Source organism: Coloeus monedula, assembly GCF_965178545.1.
Source record: "Coloeus monedula genome assembly, chromosome: 5".
Classification (NCBI taxonomy): domain Eukaryota; kingdom Metazoa; phylum Chordata; class Aves; order Passeriformes; family Corvidae; genus Coloeus; species Coloeus monedula.
Genome location: NC_138785.1, coordinates 63,717,841 through 63,740,577, shown reverse-complemented (window position 1 = coordinate 63,740,577; position 22,737 = coordinate 63,717,841). Strand labels below are relative to the sequence as shown.

The following is a 22,737-nucleotide window of genomic DNA, read 5'->3' as shown; positions in this document are numbered from 1 at the left end:
TGAGTAAGGGAGGATAGCTTTGGCAAAACCTGGGATTGAGTAAGCAGAGATGGAAGCAGCACTTTAAATAGGTTCTTCCACTCTTAACACAACAGATGTGGCGATGGAAAGTGAAGAGCAGAAATTAAAAGAGGAGGAAGGAGAAAGAACAACGTATGGGCAAAAGCCAAGGACCAGCTAAGGACTGTAAAGGCGATGAGAAACAACTTGTCTGATCAGACCAGAGAACAGTGCAGAGACCAGCAGCTGGTAACAGAGCCAGAAGGAAAGACTACATGGTTTCATCTACAGCAGCAGAATTCCTATGTAATACCTATCATTAAAGTACAGATTCCCTTCTTGGTATTTTATTTTATAAACATTTAGCACAAGAGTATTCGCAATGCTGAACCAATAATTTTCATTCAGTTTCTGATGATTAATAAATAACACATTAACCTGAGGTGATTCGTGAATCTGAGGTGACCTTTAAAACAGCAGTGAAAGTACTTTGGGTGACAACTGTTAGAAAACTTAAAGCAGCCATGTTCTTGCTTTCTGAACAAGGTGCAAACACTGTGAATGTAATTAAGTGCCTTCCTTCACTTCTGTCTGTACCTGCCTGGAACAAGACTGACATTCAGATTTCATATCCAAACCTTGGAGATACACCATAGTAACAGAACCCAAATGATTTTGCGGAGAATCTGACAAAAACACACTTGCCTTAAATGTCATTGGCCTAGCTTTAATGATTATATGAGGTCCTATAACATGGTTGCACCTTCTGAGATGCTTGTGGAAAGCAAACAAAGTGTGAAGCATGCATTTTAGGGACAGGTTCAAGTCCAGCTTCAGAGACTGTGATCTTCACACAAAGCACCACAAATGTGTTAGGCAGATTTTATTTATATGGCAGATTTTTGAAAGCTTTTTATTCCCTCCCACTACAGCTATTTTTATCTGAACTCTTTGTCCCCATTCTGGTCAGACTCATCTAGCCAGATTAGGACAAAATGGAGCACAGCAGTGGTCCCACAAGAGTGTTCGCCTCCTCATTAATTAGGCATAGAAATACAATTAAAAGCTCTTGCTGCTTTCTAGAGTTGAATAAAAGCAGAAGATAACCTTTATAAAATTTTGCTTTATGCTTCTTTCATTCATAGCTTTTCAAAACCATTGCACAACATCACCAGAATGAGCATTGCCACTTTGTCAGCCAGCTGGGAGCTCAGAGAACAGCCTATCTATGGGACTGCACTGGGATTCTGAGCCCTAAAACATTGTGACAAAACAGAGCTCCGTGCACTGGTCCAACCAACCCTGCCATTCAACATCCTGTCAGTCATCACAAAAAATATGTCAAAAGCAAGGGAGAAAGTCACACCTGAGCAATAAATAGCCACCTCAGGCTTTTATGGTGCTACTGGCAGCCTATTTGCCAGCATCTGGCCTGGCAATCCTTCACTGTACAGCACTCACTTTGACCAATACAAATCACTTGTACACAAGGGCAGCAGAAACAGGCCCACAACAACTAATTCATCCAATCTTAAAGAAAAATTAATAGAGGAAAATGTAGATCTGAATGTCAAAGTACCATTCCAGTAACTGCACTTCCATTGTTAGCCTGTGTGCAGAAATAGAGACCAACAACTGCTGTCTTCTTGTCAAACCTGAATGTGACCAGCGTGCTGATCTCCCCTTCTGTCCAATTGTTCTGGTAAGTTGAGAGGCAACAATTGATTTTTATGAAAAAAAATATTAAAAAAATCCATGACACCACACTCAGAGAATCACAATGGATTTGACAACTCTTCTCTCAAGGCTCAGTAATTTTGTCTCAAGGTGGAAAGCCACATCAGCATGACAATAAATTGTCTCTGTGAATTTGAACAGCTTGGTTCTGACTGGTAACTAAATAAAGTAAGATAGACAATGCCTGATTGACATAATTTTTCCATTTTTTCATCTCCAGGAATGCTACAAGGCATGCATGAGTGTCCCCAATTAACATGAGGGCTAAGAGAACTGTAATAGATAGCCAGATTTGTAAATCCTTGGGATACCAGATGACTTATGCATTATATTACAATAAATTGCCTCTGAAATTGTGGCATGCTTCTTTGGGGAAGGAACACTTCAATGTCCTCCCAGGAGCAGAACTTTTGTTATTCTAAATTGCTCTAATTAGCGCTCTTCAGAGCCCTGTGGCTATAGCTATTAGATTTCCAACACAGCGATAACATTCTCCAGGCAACAAGATGGTTACAAAATATACCCTTCAAACTAGTTAGCAAAAGGCTATGGGAACTCAGAAGTACTCTTTATAATCAGAGCAAGATATATGATTCTGTATTTTCAGCCTAAGGAGAAACTAGGCAGAATGTAAGTATTACACATTCACTCTTGAGAGAGTTTTCTTAAAATGTTTACATTAAAAATGATAAATTCGGAATGTACAGATTAACTACTTTAGTACTGCTCTAATTAAAAGCAAATAAGGCTGTCTCCCTACACACACACATCCCAACCTGCATTTCAGGATTAAAAGTTTCTGAATTCAAGTACTGATTTAATCTTTATTGTCCTCTGTCTGAAATGGGCCCACGGGGTATCTGATCCTCAGTCTCAATAACCCTTATAGAAGAAAAATTGTTATTATTTTATACATAAGCATCAGTCCCTTAATTTTCCACTAGACATCTTCCTGGAGCAGACTATGGAATACTGTGGCTATGTGGTCTGATCTGTGATCTTTTCTAAAGGGCACAGGTATGAATGTTTGTCTTCACTGCTATATAGTTCAGTAACAGTCTTACAGCTACATTAATATTTTTTAATTTGATTTAGGTATTTCCTGGTTACTGGCCTGAAAGGTCACTGCTAGAATATTTACAGAGATATTTTTGGTGGTTCCCCCCCACCAAGCTTGCTCCCACCACAGCTCAATATTTGGTTCTGGCTGGGATATAAAATTTGATTGGAGAAGATATGATAGCCTTTTCCTTTACTCTCAAAAGATTAATAATAAAGTTCATATCTGAAACACAAATGTAATGGCATTCTGTTTGCTGCTTGAATATCAATAAATTACATCTTAACATTAGGAGACAGAACTAGGTTTGGGGTTTTCTTTAGAGAAATAGAAATGCCTTAATTTTTCATTTAAGTTTTCAAGCACAAATCTTACATTTGTGGCATTTTTCATCTTGAAGGATTACGGGTTACTTTACTGCAAGTGCAATATTAATAATAAAAAACAGACTTATTCAGTTGATGTTTTGAATTTTCAAAATATCACAGAAATTCCCTCATGTTCACTACACAACTCTCTTGTAAGGTACTGAAAAATTACTGCCCTTAATTGTAGTTGTAGGAATGTAGAAATGAGGTTAAGTAACTGCCCAAGACCACGAAGTTAATCACCAGAGGAGTGGGAATGATATTCAGACTACTTGATGCTATCACTAGCTCACAGAAATTAGAGGTTAGAGCCACTTTAAAACCACGAGTTGAAAAGTAGCAGCTGGTTCACTGAATTGCAGAATGTTCTGGGTTGGAAGGGACCCACAAGAATCATTGAGTCCAACTCTTAAGTGAATGGCCTATACAGGGATGATGGTTGACAGTTTAGAATTCAGAATAAGAATATTTATCCTCAAATCATATTCAAACCCAGTATTTATGTGAAGAACCAAAGATCGGTTGATATGGAGAAGAGTGGATGAGAAAAAACTGTGCTTGTTACTGAACACTATGACTGCCAACCGGGTCCAGCAACAGATACCGAATACTCGGTAGCTGAGTTTAAAAACACCCAACTCATGAGCTGATACTGCAATAAAACCAGAACAGCCTGCAACAGACTGAGTCAAAACAAGACATGAAAAAGCCTTGGGGTTTTTTGGTGACGATGGGACAGTACTTACAGACAACATCAGCCATGATGCAAACAAGCTCCAGTAAACTTGCATGTTCTTCTTGAAGCTGCAGATGTTGTTTAGTCTTGACCCATCAGCATCTAAGCCAGCTGCAGGTTTTTCATGACAGCTCTTCAACTCACACAACTCACAACAAAATGCATTTTCACTGTGCGTTATCTTGAAAGGTTACTTGCAGAACACCTGTGAAATGTGATTTGGGGTAAATGGCTTCTAATACAAGAAGGATATTGTTCCAGACATGTTAAGTTTAATATATATCCTCAGTTATTGAGACATGCTGGTGGTGGGTTCTTCTCAACTTTTTGTTATCAATTCTGTGATTTTGTGATCAATCATTAATCAAGCACAACTTCCAAAGATGGTGGGCAGCGGAAAAATGGAGACAAGCTGAAATAGGAAACTACATGCTAAGGATGTGGGTAAAAACAACAGACAAGAAAGATGAGACAGACAGACTGCTTGTCTAGGTTTTGTAAGGAATAATCTTTTCAAGAAGCATTTTAAAAACATCAGACCTAAAGATCCAACTGCTTTTTCTGTCTCATTTCTTCATGGCTTTTTGTGGATATCATCCTTTACGTCTGTTCTTGTTTTTCTCCTTGTTCTTTCTGATTCTTTCTCAGCATTATCTTAATAAATTTCCTCAATTATTTCTTTCAGCACTTCTGACAATGAAGCTTGAAATTTGTGGCTCATCAGCTTTCTGGAAAGCAGATACTGACCACACTACAGCCAGTCCATAAGGACAGGACACAGCACACAACCCTCCTCTTTGCTGTGTTCTGTACAGGCAAGCTATGGGACTGTACCAGCGTCACATCACAGAACAGCTGTCGGAAAAATAAGACTCAGTGGGATCTAAAGTTGCCACGGGATGAGGGGACTGACCTCATGTACCATTTATCCTGCTTTCTGCACAGACTGTGACACAGCCCAGCCCAGGCAAACCAATCTGCTGAATAAAGGCCATGCTGGTACTCAGGTGGACTCTGCCAAAGTTCCACTGTACTGAGCAAGGTCCTGCAGGATTCTCACGCAACGAGCCAAAAATGTCTTCTACATCTTCTTTTTTAGTAAATACTTTAATTATTCACTCCAATGTAATATTTACTAAATTTGCATTATGGTATCTGCATCTTTATCCTTCAGATTCCATTTGCAGAGTGCACAAACACATGCAGGAATCAGGCTAACAGCTGATGTTCAGGCATCTGTGCACAATCTAGCACTCAACTTCGAAGCTGTACAATAAATAGGTGACCTCAATTTTTTTTCCTCCCCTTTAACAGGATATTGACAAAGAAACTGACAAACTGCCCAAGGTCAGCTACCCCAGTATCGCAGAGCAGGGTTCCCATAGCCTCCAGTTACACAGGACACTTGCACAGCTTGCGCAAGCAGGTGGCCAAATCTAGTGGATTAGCAACATTATCCTATTTAATGAAAGCTCAAGATTTCATTAAATGAAATTATTGTCCAGCAAGCGTGTACAGAGCAGTTACAGCGAGTGTGTGCGGTCACAGGATGGAAACCTCTGTGTGGGGGGTTGCAAACTGCTGACGGGTGCTACAGGGTGTTGTTGGTAACAGAGCTATCTGACACTTAAAATGAGCTGAAATCTTCAAACTTTTCCAGTCGCAGCTCGGACACGGACGCCGTGGATCATGCCAACAGCAGCAACCTGACGGCGAAACTGCCCCCGCCTCCCCCGTCCCACACAAAATGGCCGCCCGGCACGCGCCCGCCCGCGGCCCCGCCCGCCGCGCGTCACCGGGGGGCGAGGCGCGCGCGCGCCTCTGGGTGCTCCGCCGCGCCCCGGAATAGCCGCCTGTTCGGCCTGGGGCGGTGCGTCCCGCCTGCTGATTGGCTCCCGGCCGCGTCACTCCCGGCCTGCTGGCTCGCTGATTGGCGGCGGCCGGGGGGCGGGGCGAGGCGGCCGGCGGGCAGGGAAGCGCCATGGCGGCCGTGGCCCAGTGCGTGCGGGGTGCGCTGCGCCCGCGCCTCCCGCTGCTGAGCGTCGCGCTGAGGTGAGGGGGTCGCGCTGCGCCGCCCGCCCGTCACCGGACATTCGGGTCGGGGCCGCGTTCACCACCGGACCGTGAGGAGAGTGAGGTTCGGCCCCGCCGCGCTGAGGTCCGAAGCCCCAGTGAGCCCCGTCTGAGAGCCGGGATGGGCCGGGGCCGCCCCCATCGCCCGCCGCTCTTCGTTGCGTTTCCTTGCTCCTCTCTGGGAGAGCGGTCTGGCCCGGCCCAGCCCTGCGGGGAGCCTGGAAGGCTCCCGGCCCGGAGTGTCCATGCGGCGGGCGGGGATCCGAGCCCTTGTGTCAGCGCGGCGCTGATCCCGCAGCCTCGTCCGGGTGGCTCAGCTCGCTCAGCCTTGAAAACGTCAGGAAGGGATGAGGAGTCATTATTTATGCAGGCAGGCCTGTCCTTGCCGCGGTGTTTGCGATACAGCAGAGATAGGCGGCACGGGGCGCGCCGCTCCAGGGGCCAAGCCCTGTTCTGCGCGTGTGGTTTCAGGGAGGCTGTTGCCGGCGATTGCCTCACGGAATTTGTTTCCGGATAGAGCACTGTGCTGAAAACGAGCTCATACTCCCTTTAAAAGTGCTGTGACTCTATAAACTGAGTGTAATGGACACTTACAAGCTGTCTTGAAGCAGTTATTTTCTGCTACAGTTTAAATGGCCGGACATATGTTGCTTCTGACAGAGGGTTCTGCACACAGTATTCACAGGCCTAGAATTGTATGAATTCTTGCTGTGATGTCAGAATTTTGTGGACATTGCGTGTCAAAAGTGTCTGGTATGTCTAGAAAATGCTAATATCGTACAAAATAAGCAACAGAATAATAATGTCCATCTTTTTGCCTTAGAACATCTCCACGACTGCTTTGTGCAGCAACACAGCAGAAAAACACTGGCCAGAACTTGGAAGAGGACCAGAGTCAGAGCCAAAATGAGCAGAAGGTGGAACCCAGCTCTGCTGAAAAACTGCTAGCTGAAGAAAAGGCCAAACTGGAAGAACAACTAAAAGAAGTTACTGTAAGTGTCTCTGGATTATTAGGTTGCACAAATTGTGTGCCCTAGAGCCTTCACTGTGGCCCAGTGAAGCCCAGTGCACAGTCTGCATACAGTTATATGACTCCTGTTTAGTTGAATAAAACCCACAGTTTGATAATTTCTTTAAAGTACATGTACTGCAAGATCTGGGATGCATCTCTGGTCCAAAATTAAGATATTGGATAGTTTTCTTCCAGTTTCTGGGTGGAATTGGAGCTTCTCCTGCCTGAAAATTTGTTGCTGATTTTCACATAGGTTTTGCTCGGTGGAGAAATAATTTTTGGGAGCCATGGAATGGTGTGAGTGTGTGTTTCTGGTTGTGTGCATTTCTGTGTGTTAAGAGTAGACTTCATGAAAACAGCTGCTGACTTTCCAAAGGTCAGAGTTAATGATGCTTAGCTTTTATACAGTAGTGTACATGCACCGTAGTTAAGAAGTTTCAAACCTTGTCTGTTGGAGAGCCCTTCCGACATGAGACTGAAACATGACATTCCTTCTGTGTGGCCTTGTGTATCTTGCATTCTCTCCCATGCACAACTCCAGGAGAGAGTGAAGGATGCCCTGAGAGGTGGGAGATGGCCATTAAGCAAAGGCATTAATGAGTGCTTTATATAAAATGTGTTTCTGGAGCATTTGAGACTTTGAGAGATAGCTCAGAACCTTCTATAGAACCAGCACCTATGGATCCTACATGGATTAAGTTTGCTTTCTGTTGCCCTTCCCAGAGCTCTGCAGGAGAAATCTGAGATGTCATTTAATGTCTTTGTTTGCTGTTGGTTGCCTAATGCAGCTCTTCAGGCAGCTTGTTGACTTTTTTAATTCTGTTTTGAGATTGTTCACTGGCATATGAAGGTCAGACACATTCAGGGTGGAAGCCCACCATTCTGGGTTAGGTGGTGAGGCACTCAGCCTGAATTTTTATTTTATTAATTTTATTGAATTTCACATCTTAGTACATCTGCTGGTAAATGGCCATATTTCTAGGAATAGACCAAAACTTGACCTAAACAACAGATGAGTTAGGTTTCATAGTTTGTAAAGGCTGAGAAAACTGGAGGGCACTCTGTGGTATGTATGGAGAAGAAAGAGATGGTTTAAAAGTCATGGCTGGGTTGAATCTGATTTGCCATAGTGTCAGTGTATCTCATGACTGATGAAGGATTTCTGGGAGCACACAGCAGAAAAAGCAGAAATACTGTTTCTTCCAGCTAATCTGGTGACAAATACCAAGAATCTGGAAAACCAACTGATTTCCTTTCCCTCGTCTCTGTCCTTGTAAAGTGAAGCAGACATTTGTCTTGGCAGGAGGGGTGGTGTGATAATTGCATGTTATTTCAGATTGCCCTGAATGGTGGATTTAGGCTATGAAACTGTTTAAAATGCCGTTTTATACTGAATATCCTAGTGTGAATTATTGTCAGCTGCCTGACTAGAAGGAATAAAATCTCTTCTGTTACTGGTTTTTCTTCTTTAGGACAAGTACAAGCGTGCCTTGGCAGATGCAGAAAACATAAGGCAAAGAAGCCAGAAACTGGTAGAAGAGGCGAAGTTATACGGTGAGTGGAGGCTCCTCTGGTGCTTACTCAGTAAGACCCTGGAAATGCAAAGACTGGCCTTGCAGTACTGACAGGATGTACTTCCCAGTGATTCTGGCTACTTGGTTAAAAAATGCATTTGAGGCGAGAGGTTTGAACATTTCCTCAATTTACATCAGAATTGTGACCATCTCCCCAGCCAAGGGCAAGACTTAAACTGCTGAAGTCAACAGCTCACATTTTCTTTGAATTTGGTATCTGGTTTCCTACAACGTGTACTGCATTAGCAGATTTTTTTTTAGGAAGTCTGCAGCCTGAAGTTTGCCTTTTTCACTTATTTTGGTCTCATATCCGACCAAAAGCATGGAATATTTGTTTGCCTTCTGGTTTGGGTTTTTGGTTTGAGGTTTTTTTGGTTGGTTTGGTTGTTTTGTTTTGTTGGTTTTTTTGGGGGTTGTTTTGTTTGGTTTTTGTTCTTCGTGTTTGTTTTGAATTTGGTTCTTTCTGATTTTGGGGTATTTTTTGTGGTTTTTTTTTTTTTCCTAGCCTTTTACAGTTGAATAACTGTTCTGTTGAAGGCCATAGCTTCCAAATAGAAGCAATATTTCTAAATGAATGGATTCTTTTCAGTGGTAAGAATGCACAATCACTGGCTGTGAGGAGTGCTAGAAGCACATCTTTCAAGAGCCAGGCTGCTAACATCTGATTTAGCTTTTTCACACTTCCAGCACAAATCTGTAAATCAGCAATTACGTGGAAATGCTGCAGCAGAAGAGTGCTGTTCTATCCTGGTGTTTGACTGCCACTCTGCCTCAAAAAATAAGTTACTCTTTTTCACCACACACCATACACAGCTGTATAGTTTAATTCTGAATACACAAGTTCTAATTACTGAATTCAGGGTCTTCAGTTAATGTGTACTGTAAGAAAAAGTACATAGTACTCTTGCACTCTTTTTCATGGATGTTTGAGTGCCTCATCCTGAGGTTGATTAGAAATAAGCTTTGTTACACTAATGTTCTACTTACTGCAAAGGACTTTGAGTCCTGTCTGAGCTCAGAGATGCTACAGTAGAAATTAATTTATTTTGAAAACTAAATTACATATAATCTCTAAGTTTTATTGCTTGTGCATGACTGCTTGTTCTGTTGAAGAAAGAGAAACTCATTTCTGAGACGTGCATAAATTCAGAGTTGCAGTCAGAGAGATTTGCAAATATAACTTAGCAATAAAAAACTGAACCAAACCACCTTCTCAAGAGTTTGGTTGTTTGATTTGATCCAGATCCAGATAACTAGACAGCTGGTTTATCTATATTTGCTACAGTTCAGCTTCAACCACAGCTCTAGTTTTTAGTTTAAAACCATGATGTGTTTTTTTCAGATTTTTGGAACTACTTGGACATTGTTACTGGTCTGTAAAGAGCTTGAGTCTCTACAGAGTTGTGCAGTTGTTAGAGAGACTCTTTCCTGAGAACTAGGTGATCCCCACAGATCTTGTAAGGTGCTTCCATAGTTGTGGGGATTTTTTGTTTAAACCAAAGGTTTGTCCTCTGGTAATGGTCATACCACTTCTTGGTAAGGAAAAAAAAAAAATCCAAAAAGTGAGCTAAAAAGGCTGACTCTGGCTTAAAAAAAAACCAAACCAACAAACCAAAAACCAAACCAAAACCCAGTGCTGTTTGTCCTTTGCTTACCTCTATGTAGAAATGTGTTATTTTATTGAACTGTTCTGATTTTTTCTTGATTGCTAGTGAATTAAGTGAGATTAGTCCAGATTCTCTAAGTGTGAGCCAGAGAACAGCTTCAGGACAAGGACTATGATTAACTTGGAAATAGCTCAGTATTTGCAAGGCACAGCTGCTGACTTTGTAAAAGAGGTTTGTAGTGGTAGGGAGAGGTGTGAGTTCTCTTCATACAAGGAAGAATCCCTGTTCATCTCTTGGAATCCTCATCAGTCTGATTACATGCTTTGTCTTATGCAAATATTTTTATCACATCAGATTAAAGGGTAGGAATAGGGCAACATAGTGCTTTGAACTTCAGGTGATGAGAGAGACGTGAGGAAATTATATGAAGCCATCTGAAGATTTTGGTAACTTTGGTAAGAATTTTTACTGTTATTGTTAGGTCATTAGTATAACTTTAGCTCTTTTGAGTTGAAGTAACATTTTGTTCCATAGAAGAGATAGTGTGGATTTCAAGGTATCTGTAATAGTTCTTTATTATCATCCAAAACTGGAAAGGACATTTTACCCCAGATGATTACGGTATCACGTATCTTCTTAAACTTTTAAGAGTACAGATTATTGCTGTAGGTTTTGGGGTTGTGAGGTTGGGGTTTTTTAACACGTGTTTCCCTCAGTGGACTAATCCCATTCTCTCCTCTTTTATGCATTTTCAGGGATCCAGAGCTTCTGTAAGGACTTACTAGAAGTTGCAGACATTTTGGAGAAAGCAACAGAAAGTGTTCCAAAAGAAGAAATTAAGGATGACAATCCTCACTTAAAGAGCTTATATGAAGGTCTTGTTATGACAGAAGTACAGATTCAAAAAGTGTTTAAAAAGCATGGCCTGCTCAGACTGAACCCTGTTGGAGCCAAGTTCGATCCCTATGAACACGAAGCGCTGTTCCATGCTCCTGTGGAGGGGCAGGAGCCTGGCACGATTGCGTTGGTGTCCAAGATTGGCTATAAGCTGCACGGGCGCACGCTGCGGCCCGCCCTGGTGGGTGTTGTGAAAGACGCTTAGCTGCTCAAGCTGAGAGTTTCAAATGCCATACAACTATTAAACAGCTGGATGGTTTTTCTCTTACACCATGCTTTCCTCGTTCCTCTGCTCCCTGAGAGGTTTAAATGAGTTGGTTGAGGTCTCCCACTGAAAATGAAGTAACCAATGAAATTCTCCTGCTTGGTGGCCTTCAACATCACTGTTCCTTAAGCTGCTTCTTCGGAACTACAAGAGCCATTAAGCCCTCTAATGCTTTAGATTAGATAATGTTTTTTGCAACTATTGCTCCTGAGAAGGTGCATTAAATTGGAAAGAATGAAACACTCACAAGAATGTTGCAATTTCAAGTTTATCACTGTGTGTAGATTGAAAATCCAGATAGTGGTTCAAACACTTCCCTTGGTTTTGTAGAATCTCACATTGCAGAAGTGGGTGAAGTAGTACAAATAACCTGCTTTCTGCAAGCACCCATCAGCTTTTACACAACTGATGTGATAAATGCCATTTTTTCTATTCAAAAATAATCTCAACAACTGAAACTGATACCTGTGTGAATTGTAAACTGTAAATAAATGGCAATGGAGATTAGGTATCTTTTGTAATTGTTCAACCTTTTTGTCTTGTACTAACATTGAATCAAGAAAACCATCTAATACTTGTATGGCATTGAAGAACCAATAGAATTTATCCTATCTCTGGATTTTTAATTTAATGTTGTATAAATTGGTTTAAACAATTTTGATAGTCTTGTAACTTCTAGCTTTGCAATCAGTTTTGTTACGCAAACTGTAGTTACAATCCTGCTGAGAGCCAGAAGACCCAAAGTGAGTTGCTGAGACTTTGGCATATGATTTCTTTTAGACTTACATAAATAATTGCATGTAAGTGGCTCAAACAAAAATGTGAACTTAAGTTTCATTTTCAGTATTTCTTATATTTACTCAGCTTGGATCTTAGGTTGCACCCCATGCAGAATTTTTCCCTATGCAGCTCTTGCCATGTCTAACTCCACCTGCTGCCCCCAATCCTGCAGAATCAGGCTAAAATACAATACATGATTAACTGAAGGTTTTATCCTACATTTGTCTGGTCACCTGGATAGGAGTGGATGGAACCTGGCAAATTACACAACTGATAAAGCATCCATCCTCTTGTATCCTGGAAGCCCATACTATTAACAAACAGGACAGAATCTTCAAACTTAGGGGAGTTATTAGGTCCTGTAAAAAGTAAGTACTTCTGAATTTTTTACCATGTTTCTGGTTATCGTGGATTAAGGAGCTTCTTACCTTAAAGTCAGGTATTGATTACCTTTCTGTGGTTCAGATGCAGAGTTGCCAAGAGCTTATTGAACACTGGACCTGCTCACGGTTCCTTAAGGCATTTTTCCCAGTGCTGGTTTGCCTCATGGGAATTAAACAGTTGACCAGGAACAGCCTAAGTGCATACAAGTGTTTGGAGATTAGTTATGTTTAAGAATTCATTCTTTCTCAACTCCTAAGAAAGAATGCTGTGACTGGGTAGAGGAAGGAGAACAATTTCTTGGTGTGTGAAGACAACTACAGTGTTAATTTTTTAAAATTAATCGAGTACGGGGAAAAAAATGCAAAGATCAGATTTAAACATATGGGAAAAAAAAGGGACTCCATATACTGAAGTTGAATTTAGAAGTATCTTCCCTCCATCTGGGTTTAAGAGCACACTGTAGATGTGTGAAGTAGGACTGAAGAAATGATTTTGTTGCACTTTGATTAGGACCTGTTCTCAACTGATACCGAAAAAGGACCAGGTTCCATTTTATATACCTTTTAAGAACTGTCCTGTTGTTTTGTCTCCTCCCAATCCCTCTGGATCTAAACTAAATGTAATAGTAACGTCTTTAACAGAATTTATTCCAATAGGAGTTAAAGGGACAGCTTCTTCCCTAGCAGATGAAGGTTTTGTTAACGAGCTTCCCAGTGCCTCACACAAACTGTCATTTTTGGACTACATTACTTCATTTGGGGTGTTCTTAAACACAAGTTCCTGTTAAATGTTCAACACAAGGTTCATCTTTAAATCTGGTAACTGACTCTCATTTAAGTGGTTCCCCTTCCCTGGCCTGCCCTCAAAGGGGCTTTGGCACTGAGTGGGTCAGTCTAGGGAGAGCTTGAACCACCTGTGCACTCTGCCATACCGTCAGGAAGGGGCACTGAAGAAATCAAAGAACAGAGGAAAGTAGTTCTGAAATTTAAGCACCCAACAAAGCTACCACCAGTACTAGCTATTTCATAAACACCACATTTCCACCCATCACATCTAGCTACAATGCATCTCCACCTGTTCTTGGAAAGACTTCAGCCATTTTCCTCATTGCCCAAACTACATTATTGTTAAATCAGTCATGGAAAGGAACTTTAATACAAGTTTATTTACCAATACACAATGCAAAAATCTAGTAAAACGCTGTGTGCACAACATTAGTTAGGCTTTGTGTGATTTCAGCACAGGCGTTTGTGTGTCTGGCACAGCTACACCAGTAAACGTCAGTGCAACATTCCCTTCAAGGAAGAAAGAAGCTGATGAGCTGAACGTGCTCATGGGGTATCTTGCTTCACAGTATTTAATGTGTCATCACTTAAGAGTGACTGGGGCACATGCAAAAACATTTTGTGAGAAGAGTAAACGAGAAGGCTCATGAAGCCTGTTTCAGTTGCAAAGGAATTGGATGCAGCGGCCACACAAGAGAATAATGGCAGAGTGCTTAGTGTGTGTGATTTACAAGGCAGTTCATGGTCACAGGCTAGTGCAAACCTCCAGACACTGTTCTTACTGCTTGCTGGGCCTGCCACGGAGCAGGGGGCAGGAGGGGCCGGAGCCAGAATACTCTGCAGCATCCAAGCCCTGGGAGATGGATGCTCCCTTCAACACAGCGCTGGGATGGACACACACAGCACAGCCCCTACCCAGAGCACAAGATCAGTATTTTGAACAGCTTAGAGAATGTTGCTTTTTCATAGGCTTACATCAATGTTGTTAAGACAGATACTATCATTAGTAATAACTTTAATTAGAAAAGTCAAGAGCATTAAGCATATAAAACACCTTGTCATTAGCAACATGAAGGCTGGGTTATTTGTACAGTACAGGAAGCACTTCCAGATCAACACAAAATACAAGCTGAAAGAGCTCTTTGCCATCTCAGCCCCTTCACCACAGAAGAGCAGCAGCATTGCTGTAGTAAATTGCTGGATTAACATTAACTGCATCTCAATTTATAAGCAATCAAACAGAAAACCAGCAGCTCATAACAAAGGAATGCTTAGACTAAATCAGTTCCATGTGAAATATGGAACAGCAGCATCCTCTAGTGCAAGTCACCTTTAAAATTAAAAAGCATAGCTGACAATGAGACATTGCTTCTAGGGAAGCCCTTTCCAAGGGACTAGTATTTGCTAAAGCAAACATTTACCACCTTGAGTGAGCTTGCAAGTACAAAATAAATATTGATATCCATATTGCATACATTAAAAATACTTTATTTTACATTCATTTTGATGTTCAATAAGTTACGTCTAGCACCAAAGAAACATTTTGGAGGGGTTGAGGAATTAAGAAGCTACAAAGTGTAAATGCAGAATTCACTTCAACATTTAAATGACTCATTGGTGCCTAGATTTTTTCCTAAGTTATTGTTCAGATGGGCTTTACACTATTGCTTCAGTTAAACTGAGATGTGCCAAAACAGTGTAGAAATATGAAAATCACAGATTTGAGGGAAAAAAACCCAGAAGAACCAGAACCAAAACCAAAATTCTCTTAAACTCCCAGCTACATGCAGAATTGAGGCATCATAACACCATGTTATGGCAGTTAAGTAACAAGTTACAGGAAGAACCAAATTGCATAACTAGAATGCTGAAAAGACAGACTGAGCTTTTCTCCCACAGGAGTAGGACAGAGAAAATAACCAAGGGCTTTTATACCTTATGAACTTGTGTGCTGCTTGTACATGCATATACGGTGGAAGTGGTTATTACAGCTACTCAGCACAGTGCAGTTAGCTCCACTGCTGCCAAGAAGAGACAATTTTGTCTCGAGTATGCCACAACAAACCACTTACAGATAAGCCAAAGTATTATATCCCAGAGGACATAGCCCTTACCTTTTCTGAAGGGACATAACATCATAAGCTCAAAAGAAAAAGGCACTAGAGTTTTGGTTTTTTTCCTTAGAAATGCTGGCTTTGTAATTGTACCCCTTTTATTCTAATCTCTGGTAACACTATTTTGGTAATGCTGGATGTATTAAATGAAACCCAGTTCTGATCAGAATACCTCTGCCAAACTGCAGAATTAATACTGTTTTACAATTTTGTTGCATCCTCACTTACTACAGCCCAAAGCACCAAAGCAAGATGACATTTCCAGATCGTGCACTCATATTGAAGCCAGTCAGATTCCAAGTTTTTGGTACACCTGCACTCCAGGAGACCTGCCCAGCCGGCCGCCAGTCACAGCTTCCTGCTCCAGACACAACCAGCAGAGAGGCTTAGGCACAAGTAAATCTGTGCCATCTTCCGTGTGGCAAACCACCACTTTTATTCATTTATTCAAATGCCAGCATGGGAATTTAAGGATGAAATGGGCATAAAAATCTTCTTATAATCCTTCTTCAACATCTTTTCCTTAATCAATAGCTCTTACTAGAACATCACTGTGAGTCTGGCATTTGTGTTTCCCACTGTGTTACATCCCAGGTGGTGCCTGGCTCCAGCAGCACTCCAGGCTGTAGCTGTCAGAACTGGGAGGAGATCCCTCCCAAGGTGCACTGTTCTACCTGTCAGTAAATTCAGATTCAATGTGCCTGGGCTGCTATGTTTCAAGGTATGTGCAATTAGAATCCTACAGTGGCTGGATTAAATGCTCCAAATTTAGAAACACTTTGTGCATTTTGACCAAATCTGCATCAATTGTTATTTTTGTTTTTAAAGACCAATCTCAGTGATCACGCTCCATTTGAGAATCTTGCTCCCTTTCCCTGACTTTCCAACAAAATCCAGAAGGAGGCAGCTACACCTCCTTAGCCTGTATGAACTCAGCACTTAAGATCCCAAAGGAGGAGGAGCAGGCTCCCCCAACGAGGACAAGCAGTGATTTTGCTGGCTGACACTTCCAACTGCTGCCAAAGACCTCACTGCCTATTCTCCCAAACCCCATTTCTGGCCCAGATCAGGTATCTCACTGTAGCTGACCCCTCCTCTGGAGGAGGGCACCACAGCTGCTGGGGATTCCTGACACTCCAGTACCAAGTAGGAAACTCAAAGCTTCAGAGGGGTCTATCAGGAAACTCAAGTCAAAGCAATGCCTGGATTAGCTGGGAGCTCTTCAAAAACCCCCCTCCACAGCACAACTCCCTGAAGGCATCTCACCTACCACATTTCCTTCCTTCCTTCCCTCCTTTCACTCCCTGCCACGACTCATCCCTGCTGTATTCTCAACAGGAACTCTCATCCCCGTGTCCCCATGCCTTGGCTGTAGTTACTAAGGAGAATGTTCCAAAAGCTTAGCAATGGTCACAAAAGTCCCTGCTCACCTGCTCCTGAGCACAGGACTTTTGTAAGCTTCACTTTGCTGCCAGCATTATGCCAAAAAAACAAAACAAAGGGTGAAGAAAGTTTCCAGCAAATGAAACTATCTCCTACCTTCAAAGAAAAGCAAGGATTACACTGATATTCATTTATCCAATAGTACAGACTAAAGCAACTACTCTGGGACTACCAGACTTGAGTAAGTTCACATGAAAAAATCTGTTCTAATAATGTACCAAAAGCAGTGAAATCCAATGTAGAAGTTTCACAATTAAGTATTTTCCATGATTCAAAGCAAAAGTCTATTTGAGCCACCATGGATCATGATGACTGTGGGGGTTTATGTATTTGATTTTTTGTGTTTTTAAGCGACATGGTTTCTGTTATCTTTGGGGAGGGAAGGAAAAAGTAACGGAGTCCTTGAGGCTGTAATGGGCCTCTGCTGTGTTTTTTCAGATCAGCTGAGTTTCATGAAGCATCCCTGGATATCCAACCACTTTCTGTCAGAAAGTTTAAAATTCTTTTCTTCAGTACCTTATCTAAGTAACTGGGAAGGCGACTCTTTGAAGGAATTCCTTGTCTTTTTTGGAGATGGTCTTTAATGATGATAGTTTTTACAGTCACATAACGTGCAGGACTCAAGTTCAGAGAACTGCAGAGCACCTTTTCCCTGTCCGATAAGAGTTCAAAGCCAGGCAGGTTTTCAATGGCAGCAAATTCACCTTCTTTACCCTCTTCCTTCCCTCTCTTGGAACTAGCTATGTTCTTGTTCTCCTTCCTCTTTTCCCGTTTGTGCCTGGCTGCCTCGTACTCTGCCGACTCTTCCATTTTGGTGATCCCATTTCGCCGATACCGCTGCAGCTCCCGAATCTTTGCTCGAAGTATCCTCTCCTTGTGCATGTTCTCAAAGAAGTCTTCAAACTCTTTACAAGACATGAACTGGTACAAAGGCCTCAGTTTCAGCCTCAACTCCTTCTCTTCTTTCGTGATCTTTCGTTTGGGAGCTTTCTCCTTGTCTTTTTTATCCTTGCCCAGGAAGGCCGGTACCAAGTTATAGTCTCGCGCAATGTTCTTCCGCCGTTGCCTCTCCTTGAGTTTCCTTACGTACATGTCCACGTGAGCTCTTTTTAACTCGATCTCCACGTCGTCGTCATCGTAGTTTACCGAAAGGCCGCTGATCAGCGTCTCGGCGTCCTGGTCGTACTCGATCTCGTAGTCGTCGCGGAGCGGCATGTAGCCCAGCTGCTGCTGCTCGGCCACCGAGATGTCCAGCGGCGGCAGCGGCGTCGTCAGGCTGGGGGACAGCGGGCCGCCGCTGGGACACGTGTGGTCCGTCACTCTGTTTGGAATAGTGTCAGGGATGCAGGCTTTTCCCAGGTTGCCATGGATATACATGCTCACATAGTGTTCCATCACCTCCTGAGGTGTTCGGGATGCTCCCACATGAGCAGCCATGTCCTCCTAAACAGAAAAAAAGGAGGAGTGATAAAACGATTCCCATAACATCTCCAGCAGAATGAGCACTCAGGAAATAGCACAACTTTTCCCCTGCTCCTCAAAAGCCAACTTCCAGTACCTAAACTTCTCTAGCAATACTGGCCGTGTTTCCATCAGAATCCTGAGAACCCACAGCACTCCTACAAAGCCAGCTCACCATGAGCAGGAAGCTGTGCAAGTCCCAAGCCAACACCAACAGCACTATACAGCTTGGGTTTTGCTTGTTTAGATCACATTACTGAGGAGCAACGTGGAAACAGACAAACAGTATTTACTGTGAGAATAACAGTATTTATTATTTTCTAGTTATTTAAGAACTAAGCAAGCTGCAATGATCTTACACTTTAAGGTTTTGAAAAAGTCTTTAACAAAGCAAAACATACGTAACAACAAATCAAGTCAATCAAAAATTAATCAAAGGGTCCAGCGGAGGGCAATGAGGATGTCTGGGGGAGTGGAGTGTCTCTCTTACAAAGACAGGCTGAGGGAGTCGGGCTTGCTCAGCCTCGGAGAGAGACAACTGAGAGGGGACATCACCAGTGTCCATCAGTATCTGAAGGGAGATGTCAGAGGATGGAGCCAGGCTCTGCTCTGTGGTGCCAAGCAATAGGACAAGAAGCAACAAGCAGAAACTGATGCACAGGAAGTCCCACATGTACATGAGAAAGAACTTCTTCACTGTGCAGGTTTTCTGAGCACTGGGACAGGCTGCCCAGAGAGGCTGTGGAGTCTCCCTCACTGGAAATAGTCAAGAACCGTCTGGATGCAATCCTGTGCAATGTGCTCTGGGATGACCCAACGTTGTCCCTTCCAACCTGACCCTTTCTGTGATTGTGAAATGACGCTTTCTTACTGCTGTTTTTTAAAACCAAGCCTGCCTGTGCAGTGACAGGGAAGCCGAGCAGCCAGCCCGCAGCTGGGACATACTGAAGCCAAAGGCTGAGCACGGATGAGAGGCAGGTGCAAGATGTGTGACACGGACGCGCTGACGGGAGGCAAACGCAGACCTTCAGGCAGCGACAGGTCCGAGCTGCCGGGTGCGCTGCTCGGACCAGCGGGGAGCCCGCAGGGAGCCCGTCCGGCGCCACCCCCGGCACGGCCCCGCCAGACAGGGGCAGCTCGGGGTTCGCAGCGCAGGACTCGCCCCCGGGGGCTGCTGTCAGGACCGCCGGTCCGAGGAGGCGGATCGCCCCCTCCCCTTGTCCTCGCCCCTCACCCCTTACCCAGTTGCCGAAGCCGAACTGCTCGATGGCGTCCAGCAGCAGCTGCTCCTCACGGCTGCTCCAGCCGCCCTCGGCCTCGGCGCCCCAGAGGGTGAAGCGGCCGCCGTCCACCAGCTGGTAGCCGTGCCATCGGCGGTGCGGGCCGATCTCGGCGCCCGCCGAGAAGCACTCGGGGCAGAGCTCGATGTCGGCGCACTCGGTGCAGCGGAAGCGCAGCGGGCTCACTTCGGCCAGGCAGTACACGCAGTACTTCTTCCCCAGTTCCGCCATCTTACCCCGCCCGCGCGCGCGCGCGGCCGCGCCCCCGGCGCCCGCGCCGCCAATGGCAGCGCGTTCGGGGGGCGGGGCCGCGGCGAGCGCCAGCCAATGGGGCCGGGTCTGCCGCGCGCGGGGCGGTGTCAGGACGAGGGGGCGGCCCCGATTGGCCGAGCGGGGCCTGTCTGCCCCTCCCGCGGCCAATGGGAGAGGCCGCCCCCAGCGGAGCCGCCGCGAGGGGCCGCCCGCGAGGGGGCGGGGCCGCGGCACGGGCAGGGGGCGGGGCCGCGCCGGTGCCCGGCAACGGGGGAAGCGGGGCGGGGCCGGGCCGGGCGAGCGGGGCACGCAGGCAGCGCGGCGGGAGGAGCCTGATCTTCCTCGTGACATTTCAAACGGAAGCATCTCTTCCCCGGGCGGGTGAGGGTTAAAGAAATAGAGCGATTCTTCTTGTAGTTCTACTCCTCTCGGCCCATGCAGAAAACGTCAGGCTGAGGCCTGAAATCCAAACGCTTGGAACCACCTTGAGCGCTCAGAAAGAACTGGTCAACGCTCTATGGACTTTGAGCACATGAAGAAAGAGCTCGACTATCTGTGATGAAATCCTGAAGCTCAAAAAGGTCTCGGACATATACCATATTCTCAGCCACCTCATGGCAAAACTGGAGTTAATGGAAGCAGAAAGCCAAGGCAGAAAGGCTGAACTGATGGGCGTCAAAACATGTCAGAGGAGAGCGATATCCTGACCAAAACAAAACCAGCCAGAGCCAGCCTGTAGAGAAACAACCTGAAACTGCAGCAGAAACGGGGGTTGCTTGAGACTGAGATCCTGCTTCAGGACTTGGAGGAAAAGGTGGATACTGTAGAGCTGCTGAGTCAGTAGAAATGCCGCTGGAAACGCAGAAATGTCACTACGCTGGGCTGGCCCCTACTTGTAAGGGAAATTCAGATAAAAAGCCAGAAAGCAAATTCCTCTTTTCTTGCTGAGCATGGCTGAAGAAACTTGGAATTATTATTTGGGAAAACAAGTAAAGAAAAATAAATCTAGTTTAGAAGAAATGTGTGCAACTCCTGTAATAGATACAATAGAAAACTTTCAGTATTGAATTGGTGTCAGCTTAGAGAGAACAAATCTGATTTCACATTCTAATTCTACACATCAGGAGATACTTCAGCAAAAGGCAGTGGGACAGCTGCTCGCTGGATAAACCGTGGCAGCCAAGGCTTTGCCTGTGTTCTGCATGTACCTTTATTGCACAGGTACTGCCTTCTCTCCCCTCTTATCTTTTATTTGGTCCTTCAACCTCTTTTCACTTAAGCAACAGGAAGCTTCTCCACTTTAAGTCCTGAAGTTACACCTATGTCAGAAGTAAAACAATACTGCCTTAACTTTAGCACAAAAATGCTTTGTGACTATGAAACTTGCAATAAACTAAGATTTCTTCTTTTCAAAACAAAGCCAGGATAAGTTATTTAAGCATTTCTGAGTTCTGTGCATGTCACAAAGATATACTTACAACTACTTTTCATAATAAATTTATCAGACCTCAGGCCCAGTCTTAGGTGTATGAAAAGGGATAAAACCACAGGCATGGAAAGTACCAGATCTTCTAAAAGTATGATGGAATTTAACAGGTATTTGAACATGAGAACTTGGAAAGCATCAGCAAAAAGTCCTCCACCTTCAATACACAAATGGCCCCAAGTCCTCTTTTTGAACAGACAAAAACTGCAAAGCCACCTTTGAAGAAGACGACAAGTACTGGAATTTTTAATATCTGAATTACACTGACAGTAGCTGATTAAGATAACTTTACATGACTTTATTTAACAAAACCATATATTTACAGTTGAAAAAAGTTCCAGTTTGGTACACATATCTAAACAAAACAAACATGGTAACTACATAACCCAATTTAAACATGATGTACAGGAGATGTACCAACACTTCTCTCTATGTCATTCTTGTTTTAAAACATTCAAAAATAAGCTGTTAAAAGGTACCTTTTCTTTTTCCAAATGAAATTGTTTACTAAATGAAATAACATTAATGATTGACTGCAGATTGAAGTTGCAAAACTGCTTTATTATAAAGTGCAGATTGTAAAGAATCCCAAAGCTGGTTGGAGTTTTCTGGTTTCTCTGATCTGCTGCAGGTACAGTGGTACTTTTGATGTGTTGCAGCAGTTTTATTTTGCCTTGAACACATGAAAAAAAGTCTGCTTGATGGGGACATTTGCTCCATAAAAGAAAATCTCATGCATCTTGTTACAGATCCTTTCAAGCACCTGAACAATAAAATTGTCAAATTTTTAAATGCAATTCCCTGAATTTCTTAAGTAAGATTTCTGTAATAGCTAATTAAGAGATTTGGTATACTGCAAGAAACTTGAAAAGCTCAGTGGCAAGGAATTCTATGCCATTACTACTCATCTCTGTTTTTGTCAAAATTCAGGCATTACCTTCAAATCAAGTTAATGAGAAGTTGCAATAATTGCATGTTTAGGCAGGTGATTTTTTTTCACATGTATTTTGTTTGAAAACAAACTGTGCAAAGCTCCTTATTGCATTGCTGTTTCTTCATTAAAGAACATACCTTATATACACAAAGAAATCCTTTACAAAATATATACAACTTCTAAGAACAGATCAAATCACAAAACAAAGTAATTACATTTGCAAGTAACAAACAGTGCACAAGTGTTGCAGCAGGCCTTTTCCCCACAACTGTGCCCACTGTCACTGTTACATTCAACATCTTATTGAGAAGAGAAAAAGAACAGGCTGTTGATGGCTGCCAAGGTACCTAATAGCTAAAAAAGCATTTTTAACCAGACAAATGAGCCACACTTGTAGACTTGCTTTAAAAGAAAATACAAATGTAGTTGCAATGAAGACTTAAACCACAAAGCCAGTTACAGTACCACCTAAAACTGTATACTGAGGAA

At 43.4% G+C, this 22,737-nt stretch overlaps 2 protein-coding genes across 2 annotated transcripts; one reads left to right on the top strand and one right to left on the bottom strand.

The window, feature by feature from the left end:
* Positions 1 to 5,855: 5,855 nt before the first annotated feature.
* On the top strand, positions 5,856 to 11,332 carry GRPEL1 (GrpE like 1, mitochondrial). The gene is made up of 4 exons (XM_082282520.1): positions 5,856 to 5,953; positions 6,798 to 6,966; positions 8,459 to 8,540; positions 10,923 to 11,332. The coding sequence occupies exons 1-4, from the start codon at positions 5,883 to 5,885 to the stop codon at positions 11,267 to 11,269; spliced, it is 669 nt and encodes a 222-aa protein (XP_082138646.1). The 5' UTR covers positions 5,856 to 5,882; the 3' UTR covers positions 11,270 to 11,332.
* Positions 11,333 to 11,467: 135 nt separating this feature from the next.
* TADA2B (transcriptional adaptor 2B) lies at positions 11,468 to 19,816 on the bottom strand. The gene is made up of 2 exons (XM_082282519.1): positions 19,538 to 19,816; positions 11,468 to 18,278 (listed from the first exon to the last, which is right to left on the bottom strand). The coding sequence occupies exons 1-2, from the start codon at positions 19,805 to 19,807 to the stop codon at positions 17,286 to 17,288; spliced, it is 1,263 nt and encodes a 420-aa protein (XP_082138645.1). The 5' UTR covers positions 19,808 to 19,816; the 3' UTR covers positions 11,468 to 17,285.
* Between the last annotated feature and the right edge of the window lie 2,921 nt (positions 19,817 to 22,737).

What these genes read in the sequence shown, in the direction of transcription:
- GRPEL1 (XM_082282520.1), top strand. Translation starts at nt 5,883, where the DNA reads ATGGCGGCCGTGGCCCAGTGCGTGCGGGGTGCGCTGCGCCCGCGCCTC. An exon ending in CTGCTGAGCGTCGCGCTGAG is followed by an intron (nt 5,954 to 6,797) that starts GTGAGGGGGTCG and finishes TTTTTGCCTTAG; the next exon opens with AACATCTCCACGACTGCTTT. An exon ending in AGAAGAGGCGAAGTTATACG is followed by an intron (nt 8,541 to 10,922) that starts GTGAGTGGAGGC and finishes ATGCATTTTCAG; the next exon opens with GGATCCAGAGCTTCTGTAAG.
- TADA2B (XM_082282519.1), bottom strand. Translation starts at nt 19,807, where the DNA reads ATGGCGGAACTGGGGAAGAAGTACTGCGTGTACTGCCTGGCCGAAGTG. An exon ending in AGTTCGGCTTCGGCAACTGG is followed by an intron (nt 18,279 to 19,537) that starts GTAAGGGGTGAG and finishes TTTTCTGTTTAG; the next exon opens with GAGGACATGGCTGCTCATGT.